The sequence below is a fragment of the Crocuta crocuta genome, unplaced genomic scaffold (genome assembly GCF_008692635.1).
Source record: "Crocuta crocuta isolate KB4526 unplaced genomic scaffold, BGI_CrCroc_1.0 scaffold13, whole genome shotgun sequence".
Taxonomy (NCBI): Eukaryota; Metazoa; Chordata; class Mammalia; order Carnivora; family Hyaenidae; genus Crocuta; species Crocuta crocuta.
The window spans coordinates 2,874,045-2,884,066 of record NW_027530007.1 but is presented as its reverse complement, the minus strand read 5'-3'; the positions used below and the strand labels follow the sequence as shown (position 1 = coordinate 2,884,066).

At 50.5% G+C, this 10,022-nt stretch overlaps 1 protein-coding gene across 1 annotated transcript in view; it reads left to right on the top strand.

The window, feature by feature from the left end:
• The first annotated feature begins 9,721 nt into the window (after window positions 1–9,721).
• The window catches only part of H6PD (hexose-6-phosphate dehydrogenase/glucose 1-dehydrogenase), a 26,098-nt gene continuing 25,797 nt past the window's right edge, over window positions 9,722–10,022 (top strand). Inside the window, exon 1 of the mRNA XM_077763850.1 lies at window positions 9,722–9,806. Within this exon, the coding sequence (XP_077619976.1) occupies window positions 9,757–9,806 (50 nt within the window). The 5' untranslated portion in view covers window positions 9,722–9,756. The remainder of the gene's footprint in view (window positions 9,807–10,022) is intronic.

The window sequence follows — 10,022 nt, the reverse complement described above, 5'->3', positions numbered from 1 at the left end:
CACTGGAATGGTCTTCAAGGCAAAGTGTCTGACTTAAACGAACACAGTTAGTCTTTTACGATAAAATTGTGGCCGGACAGGCACTGTTGGGGTGTTGAGAGAGACAAGGAGCAGGGGAGGTGGGGGCTGGGCGCTTGAGGAAGTTCCCATTTCTGCCACATGAAAGTTGGCTCCTGCCCTGGTCCTGGCCGATGTCAGCCTCTGGGATAAACCTCCGTGTGCCCGACCCTCTCCAGACAAAGGGAAAGGGGTGGCTGGCCTGTCCTAATCCTGGGGGGCAGGAGAGACGGGTGGGCACCCTGGTTAAATAAGGCAAGTGCCTCTCAGCAACTTGTCCCCAGGATGTGGCCCCAATGTGACTTTCTTTTTCGTGATTTTTAAAATTGTGACAATTTACCATTTACCATTTTAATCATTTTTGAGCATACGGTTCAGTGACACTAAACATTCACGACCTTGGGGCTCCTGAGTGGCTCAGTCAGTTATGTCCAACTCTTGGTTTTGGCTCAGGTCACGATCTCATGGTTCGTGAGTTCGAGTCCCGCATTGGGCTCTGTGCTGACACCAGAGCCTGCTTGGGATTCTCTCTCTCTCTCTCTCTCTCTCTCTCTCTCTGTCTGACCCTCCCTCTCTCTCTCAAAATAGAGATAACCTTTATTATCATTTGGTTTTTTAAATTTCTTTAATGTCTTATTTATTTTTGAGAGAGAGGGAGACAGAGCTCGAGCGGGGGAGGGGCAGAGAGAGAGAAGCAGGCAGGCTCTAGGCTCTGAACCATCAGCACAGAGCCGGATGCGGGGCTCAAACCCGCAAACCGTGAGACCATGACCTGAACTGAAGTTGGGTCTTTGACCGACTGAGCCACCCAGGTGCCCCTAAATAGATAAATTGAAAAACAAAAACCAACCAACCACCACCAACAAAAAAACCATTCACAATGTTGAGTAACCATCACCACCAACCAACCCCAAACTTTTTTTCATGTCCCCAAACAGAAGCTCTGTCCCCGTTAAGCTTCCCCCTCCCCTGGCCCTGGCAGCCATCATTGTACGTTCTGTCCCGTTGCATGTGCCTGCTTTAGGTATCACGTGTAAGCGGAATCCTAAACTATTTATCCTTTTGTGTCCAGCTTCTCGCACTAAAACATAACGTCTTCAACATCCATCCATGCTGTAGCCGTGTCAGAAAGCCCTTCCTTTTCGTGTCGGGCTATTTCCCTGTAGGGATAGACCACATTTCATTTATCTGTTCATCTGTTGACTGACACTTGGGTCGTTTCCGCCTTTTGACTGTTGTGAATGCTTCTTCCATGGTCATCGGTGTACAAGTATCTGGGTCCGTGCTTTCCCTTCTTTGGGGTGTGTACCTAGAAACGGAATTGCTGGATCCTACAGTAATTCTGTGTTTAACTTTTTGAGGAACCTTGGAACAGTAGCAAGTGCATCACTGCACAACCGCACCAGCAATGCATGACCGTTGCGTTTTCTCTGCATCCTCACCAATGCTTATTACTCTCCCCCCTTTTTCGGTTGGATTATGGTCTTCCTAGTGGGTGTGAGGGGTACCTCACTGTGGTTTTGATTTGCTTTTCCCTGACGGCTAATCATGCTGAGCCTCTCCTCGTGTGCCTACTGGCCACTGTACATTTTACCATCTCCTTTGGAGAAATGCCTGTTCGAGCCCTTTGCTCATTTCTGAATCGGGTTGTCTGGTGTTTTGTTGAGTTGTAAGAGTTCTTTCTATATTCTGAATATTGATCTCGTATCGGACATACGATTTGCAGAATTCTCTCCCATTCTGCAAGGTGTTCTTTCACTCTCTTGATGGTGCCCTTTGATGCACAACCAAATGCAACTTTTTGCATGTGTTAAAAGAAGGTTCGTTTGACAAAGATCAGTCAGCTGCCAGTTGTGGTATATTAATTAATTCACCCATTTATACACGTATTATGGAGAGTATTTAATACAAGCATGTATGGAGGAGAGACCGGCACTGGGTATTGGGGAGAGATTTGTGTCCATAAGATAGAGTTGCCACCAGATAGTTTACCTTCAAAGTGTCTAAGTGTGGTTGAGAAGACACTTCCTATAAAATAGAGGCCAAAAACCAATGACAAGGGATATTTCCAGGTGCTATATGATCTTTTTTTTTTTTGACAGAGAGAGCAGAGGAAGGAGGGGCAGAGAGAGAGAGAGAGAGACAGAGACAGAGACAGAGAATCTTAAGCAGATTCCACGTCCAGTGTGGAGCCTCACGTGGGGCTCAATCTCACGACTGTGAGATCATGACCTGAGCTGAAATCAAGAGTCGGATGCTTAATCGACTGAGCCACCCAGGTGCCCCTATATGATCATTTCTAAAATGTAAATTCCAGTTGATGTGATGGGACTGTCCCAGCATCAGGGAGGTTGGGCAGAGAAAGCCACTCAAGTCCTTCATCACCTGTCCCAAACCACACAATCAAGCTTCTCGCCAACAATCAATATTTCCACCCTCACAGTCAATGCCGTGTGACATCTAAATTAGCAAGAACTGGGGAATGTTAACTTAGGTGTAACATCCCCCGCTCACCTGGTCCCTTACCAGGTCAAGGTTATATTCTTTTTTTTTTTTTTAATGTTTTATTTTTATTTCTAGGAGAGAGAGAGAGAGAGCGTGAGCAGGGGAGGGTCAGAGAGAGAGGGAGTCACAGACTGAAACAGGCTCCAGGCTCCGAGCTGGCAGTCAGCACAGAGCCCGACGCGGGGCTCGAACCCACGAACCGCGAGTACATGACCTAAGCGAAAGTCGGACGCTTAACCGACTAAGCCACCCAGGCGCCCCTATATATTCTAGGCAAAGACTTCTTTCTAGCTCTGTGACAGGTATAAACACAGCAGCCTCTGCCATCAAATCAAATCATACAGGAATTATCTTATGTCATGGGTGCCATCCTTCAAATCTTGATTCAAAATAATATTAGAAGTTATTTCCCGTTCTGTGTAATTGAATTTGATGAAATACGATCTTACAAAACAAGAACGTTAAAAGGCAAATTATTTACATGGTCAAAAGAGCATAGGTTTGAAAGTCTTCATCTTAAATTCCTATGAAGAGATTTTCTTACGCAGATAAGGCAGGTTTAGGGGAAGCAAAATATCCCTGATACTGTGGCAGCAAAGATGGTGGTTTGGGAGTCATGGCTTCTGAAATGGATACAAGTCCATAGAGAAATACACTTCTAAATGTTACTATGAATTATGTATTCACACGTATGGATGTATTCATATGTGCTATGTATTACACAATACGTTTTTAGCAACATTTCTGTGATTTAAGGCAAGGTCTGCTCATACTTCAGGGAGCCTAATGCCACTGGCTTTGACTTGCCAACTTTCCCTGCTTGAAGCTGGCCTTCCCCACATAGCTTCCTGGGGGATAGCTATGTCTTCTGGCCCCCAAAGACCTGCTTTGGGAGTGAGGGACCCCCTTGCTTATACCAAAAGCCCAGGCAGCATCCCTGGGAATTCCTCCTTGCTCATCCCTGTATCTAACCCAGCAGCCGATCCTCTCAATGTTCTCTCCCAAGCTTCTGTCATGAAACACAGGACCCCCCCACGCATGCTATGACTTCCGCAGCCTGGCTGGCTCTGGAGGCACTGTCTCCCGGTTCCTTGAGATCATGGACGATTTATTTACCCTGGAGGGTGCACTGCATACACAAACCCACCAATCCAGAGCCCACACTTCCAACCTCTTCCCCTACGCGGCTTTCACACTTGAGGCCACCTTCCCGAATCACGGGGAACTATGTGCACAGGAGGGGGCAGCCCCCGTGCCCCAGAACCTGCCACAACTATTCAAACTAGCCAGTCCTAAGCCTGTTGACCCTGCCTTGCCCATGCTTCCCACGGAAAGGCCCTTGTGCACACGTTCCCTGTCGCCCTCTGCCTTCTGACTGACCCCGGGGCTTCCCCACGTGGCCCTGTGTGGGCGGCACGGGTGCCCTCCTTTCTGGAAACTGTAACGAACTACCTTCCTGGTGTCATTATCTCCTAATCGGTTGATTGGCCTTGCTATACCCGAGTACTAATCACACACCCCCCCTTTTTTTTTTTTTTTTAAGTTTATTTATTTATTTTGAGAGAGACAGAGAGAGTTCTGGAGGGTGGGGGCAGAGGCAGAGACAGGGCGAGAGGGAGAATCCCAAGCAGGCTACATCCGCGTGGTCAGTGCACAGAGCCCGATGTGGGGCTCGAACCCCCGAACCCGTGAGATCATGACCTGAGCCGAGATCAAGAGTCGGATGCTTAACCGACTGAGTCACCCAAGTGCCCTACTAATCACACCTTTTAAAACACCCTGGAGGTGTGCCCCCAGCCCATCTGGACCCTTCGATAACCCCCCACTGTCTCAACCTCTTATGGCCCAGGAGCCCCGGAGACTTTTCCGAAATGAACAAGGATTGTGTTGCTTTCTTCCTTCTGACTCCCCAGAGCCCTCCGCTGTGAGTTCGGAGAAAACCCACATTTCCTCACCAGAGCCTACACCCAGTCTTGGGCCACTTCTCGCTCAGTGGTCTGGCCACACGGGACCCCTCCCCGTCCTTCCGAGCTGCCACGCTGTTTCCTGCCTCGGGGGCTTCTCTACTTTTCCTTTTACCTCCCCACCACACCCCTCCCCTTGGAGTAGAATAGAAGTTCCTTGAGAATAGGGGCCTTGGTCACAGCCGCATCCCCTGAGTCTAGCCAGCCTGGCATGTAGTTAGTGCTGGACATATGAATGAGGGGCACCTTACCTGTATATGTCCATGGCTGCAGAGGGGAGGGGTGGAGGGGGCTGGTGACTGTGGAGGTATCCCCTGCTGTGACCCTGTAGCCACCTGGGAGCTGCTGGATCACCAGAGGTTCCCACACTCCCGGCCCCAGACAAGACACTGCAGTGTCAGGGCTGGAAAAGGCAGACGGTGCCTGCTTCCTGGAGAAGCCAGGAAGCCAGCCTCTGTCTCGTGAGGTCCTGCTGACCGTCACATTTCCCCTGCAAGGGTGCCCTGTCCTTCCCCAGACCCCGGGCTCCTCCCGGGCCCGCTCCAGGAGCTGGGCTGTCCCCGGGCTGCGTCTCCACTTGGCCCAAAGGACGCGATGCAGCTTTTGCTGGTGCAGAGGTGTCTGGGGCCGCTGCCAGCAGCCTCATCTTTTCATTTCATCTGCCAGCCAAGAGCTCTTCCCTGCTTTCGCCTCTTGAAGCTCAAGGCAAGAAACACTGACCTTGAGTACAGGAACCTCTTGCTTTGATACTCAAGGTCCCCTGTGCCGGTTCACGTTCAGGCCAGCTGCTCCCCAATCTTCTCTCTTCTTTTCCCTTGATCCCTTACCTCCCAGGCAGCCTCAAAACAAAACTTGGGTGTTTTTTTTTTCCCCCGAGACCTGGCTCAGGCAGTAGTGACAGCGCCAGTGCACCTCTCTTACCCAAGGGCACCGGTGCACCCCTTCAGATCGCTGACTGCTGGCGGGTGGCCGCTTCGAGAAGACACCCTCAGAGTGACTCACGGCCACGTGCAAAGTGGAGGGGACCCGACGCCCAAACCTGATAGCGCTGGCTTCCTACCTTCTACCACATTCATTTGACAAGTGTTTTTTTAAGGGTCGTGGGTCGACTAAGGGCCCGTCTCACTGGGCTGGACAGGGACTTTGGTCACGTCAGTGCTGCACGGCTATCCAAACAAGCATTTTTGGAGTACCTTCCGGGACAGTCCAACAAAGCATTCTGGGAAAACTGGATATGCACATGAAAAAGAATGAAGGCAGACCTGGCACCTCTCATGTCATATACAAACATCAACTCAAAATGGACCAAGAGTCTAAATGTAAGAGCTAAAACTATTGCGCTCTTAGAGGAAAATGCAAGCCTATATTTTCATGACATTGGATCAGGCAAAGTCTTCGTAGAATATGACACCAAAAAGACAAACCACCAGAGAAAAAATAGAGCAGGTGCACATCATCAGAATTAAACTCTCATGCTTCGAAGGACACCATCAAGAAAGTAAAAAGACAACACACAGAATGGGGAAAATTTTTGCAAGCCATCCATCTGGAAAGGACCTTGTATCTAGAATATATAAAGCATTCTACCAACTCAGTAATAAAAAGATAATCCGACTGAAAAATGGGCAAAGAATCTGACTAGACGTTTTTCCAAGGAAAATAAACAAGTAGCCAATAAGGCCATGAAAAGAGGCTCAGTGACAAAAGCCATCAAAAACATGTAGATCAATATCACAGTTAGATCCCAACTTACACTCACGAGGATGGTTAGAATCCAGTCAGATGATAGCAAATGCCAGCAAGAATGTGGAGAAATAGGAAGTCTCATACACTGTTGGTGGGAATGTAGACAGACTGGTGTAGCCGCTGGGGAGAACAGTCTGGCAATTTCTTCCTTCCTTCCTTCCTCCCTTCCTTCCTTCCACTCTGTTGTTTTTATTTATTTATTTTTTAAGTACAATTTATTGTCAGATTGGCTTCCATACAACTCCCAGGGCTCATCCCAACAAGTGCCCTCCTCAATGCCCATCACCCACTTTCCCCTGTCTCCAACCCCCCATCAACCCTCGGTTTGTTCTCTGTATTTAAGAGTCTCTTACGGTTTCTGGCAGTTTCTTTAAAAAGTTAATTGTGGAGTTACCGTATGACTGACCTATTCTACTCCTAGGTATATATCCAAGAGAAATAAAAACCGGTCCACAGAAAAACACAGATACTTATGTTCATAACAGTATTATAATACACAATACCCCTAAAGTGGAAATATCAGTTACACTGATGTCCATGAACCAATGAATGGATAAATAAAATATTGCATATCCATACAGTCAAATATTATTTAGCAATAAAAGGAATGAAGCACTGATATATACTACAACATGGATGAACCTTGAAAACATTGTAACATTGGGTCTGTATAGACCCAAGAGGCCACATATTATACGATTGCACATGTATGAAATGTCCAGAATTGGCAAATCACAAGGACAGAAAGTAGATTAGTGGCTGCCTAGGGTTGAGATGGTCGGGGAGAAATGGGGAGTGAGTGGTAATAGATATATGGTTTCTTGCTGGGGCGATAAAAATGTTCTAAATTGATATTGCTGGTGGTTACACCTCTCCGTGGCTGTTGAAAACCAATGAATTGTACACTTTATTTTTTTAAATGTGAGTTTATTTATTTTGAGAGAGAGTTAGAGAGAGAGCACAAGCCAGGGAGGGGCAGAGAGGGAGGGGGAGAGAGAGAGAATCCCAAGCAGGCTCCTCTCTGTCAGTGCAGACAAGAGAACAGGGATCTCAGTCCTAAACCACAAGGAACTGACTTCTGGAAGCATCCAAATGAGCAAGAAAAGGGCTGCCCTGGAAAGGATCGTGGCCCTGCAACCCTGCGGTGTTAGCCCAGGGAGCCCCACGCTGGACCTCTGACCCATGGGGACTGTAAGACAATACGTCTGCATTGCTTAAGTCACTCAATGGCCGCAAGTTGTCACGGTAGCGATAGAAAAACAATAGGTAGCTCCTTCCTGTAGACTTCGCGAAGCCCATCTTTAGGGGAGAAAAAGTGCTGAGCTTTCTCATTCTGGGGATGAAACGTCGACTGTGGCTGCAAATCCACAACACCTGTTCCCCCCTCCCCTCCCGGTGAACGAGCGGAGCTGACTTGGTGAGTCGTTCTGAAAATAGAACCCGCCACGTGATTTTCTTTCTAACTCCACAGACCTCTCTTGTGAGTCATTCATCTTTCTGGGTCTCACTTTCCAAGTCTGTGAAGTGAAGCAGGCTGAGTTAACCCCGACGCCTGCCTGCCCCACAGTTTAGGAAGATGAAAGAAAAAGTCGCTGGGAGAAGAGACTCCAGGGCGCTCCGTGACAGGTGAGAAGCCACACACACTCGGGGCCGCACGTGCCGCATGGGGACACCGCTCTTCTCTCCGGCTTCCTTCGGAGGGTTCTGGGCGCATCTGGTCCCTGTGATGTTGCCTGGAGCACAGAAATGAGAAAAGCTTTGGGTCGACAGACGTCCAGGAGCCAATCACAGGCCCAAAGGGACGAGGTTGTAGATTTGTGGGTGTGGCGGGGGCGGTGCTCTTACACCTGGATGAGACCAAATTATTTTCATGATGGAAAGAAGGCAAAGCAATGGCCCAGGTCAGACTAAAGGTACAGAGTCGGAACGAGCAGCTGTCAGTGGGGAGAACAGGGCTAACATCCTAGGCTCATTTCATCCGAGGCGCAGACCCCGCCCGGCTGACACCTTAAGTGGACACATGAATGTTCTTAACGGGCTGCTTACGGTTGATTTGCCTATGGGATACTTTTTTTTTTTCAATTCTTAACGTTTATTTATTAGTGAGACACATATGAACATGAGACAGAGAGAGCATTGTAAGGGCAGAGAGAGAGGGAGACACAGAATCTGAAGCAGACTCCAGGCTCTGAGCTGTCAGCGCAGAGCCCAATACGGGGCTCGAACCCACGAACCGTGAGATCATGACCTGAGCCGAAGTTGGATGCTTAACCGACGGAGCCCCCCAGGTGCCCCTATAGGATACTTTTTAAAGATGCCCTCAAGGTACCTGCAGACCACCCTTATGATGGCTCTGTAGGGACCCGGGAAAGGTCCCCTTGGCTCATCCCATTCTTCAGGCACCTGCCTTCTTCCATCTATGCCTCCCTTGGCCCCAATTCACACAGTTGTGTGAGGACATGGTGCACCCAGGGTTGCAGGACAGGGAAGCCTCTTGGCCAGGAGTCCTGGTATCTCCCAGACTGTTTTGCCCGGCACCTGCCCTAGACCCTCCTGCCCACATCCGGCTGTGGAGGCAGCCCAGTGGGTACCGGGCTCCTTGATCCCCTCTGCCCCCAGACCCCAGGTCCTCCCCAGCATACCGCCCGAATTCCTCCTGAGGCCTGACAGCTCACTGCAGGCCCCCAGATGGCCCCTGGCCTTGGTGACAGTGGGGCCCAGCCCCTTTCAGCTTTCCAGCCTTCCTGGAACCCTCTTGCCCAATATCCTGTGTGGTAATCATGCCTGTTGGCCCCGCTCGGTTTTGCTGGCCACTGCCAAGTTCCCTCTGCTAGCTCTCATTGCTCTACCTCTCATGGAACCTTCATGAAAGAAAAAGCTGCGACAAGCTTTTTTTCTCCCCAGTCAGAATCCGCTCTCCGGGGTGGTCCACGCTCTTCACCAGAGGTGGCCGTGCCTTCTCCTGTCCCCGTGGTGGGCGGAAGGTGGGTCTGGAGGAGGGGCAGAGCTAAGATGCTCTAGGAGTAGGGACGGGGGGAGGTGGCCCCGGGGAGCCCTGCCTTAATTAGCCCGAGGTCACTCAGGCCCTTGACTCTCAGGAAGGAGCGGCTGCCTCTCTGATGGCGGAGGTGCCACTACAGGCCCTGACAGCCTGTAGGGCTGGGAGAAAGTAGGTACGAGGTCGCTGCAGGGTGAGGGTCAGATACTGCACGACACTGGTGAGGACTGGGCCAGAGGGCTGCATACCATGCGGAGCGCTGATGGGAGCGGCTGACCGCGTTCTCTCACGCATGCACCTCGCCACCACCCTACAGACGAAGGCCACACTCTCATCGGCCCCATCGTACAGATGAAATAACTGAGTCTCCGGTTTGTGTCTTCAGGGTCACACGGGTGTGAGCAGAGATTTGAAGCTGAACGTGGGGGCCCGGCAAGAGTGCGCTGTCTGAGCCCTAAATCACAACGTCCGGGCTCTGGAGGTGGGATGAACGAAGGTGCTCACTGGACAGAGGGCGAAGAGCGAGGCCTGAGGAGGTGAGTAACCTGTTCCAGGTCCCACAGCTTATGCCGGATCCCAGGGAGGACCCGGCCACCCGGCTCCCAGGCTTCCTGCGCCACACAGCCCCTTCCCCCGCTATCCGGGTGTCCCAGACGGCAGCCCCTAAAATGCACCGCAGACCCCGGTGCTGCGGACCGGAGGGCCGGCGGGCCTCTTGCCCGCCCGCTTCACTCTAGAATCCCGCCCTATCC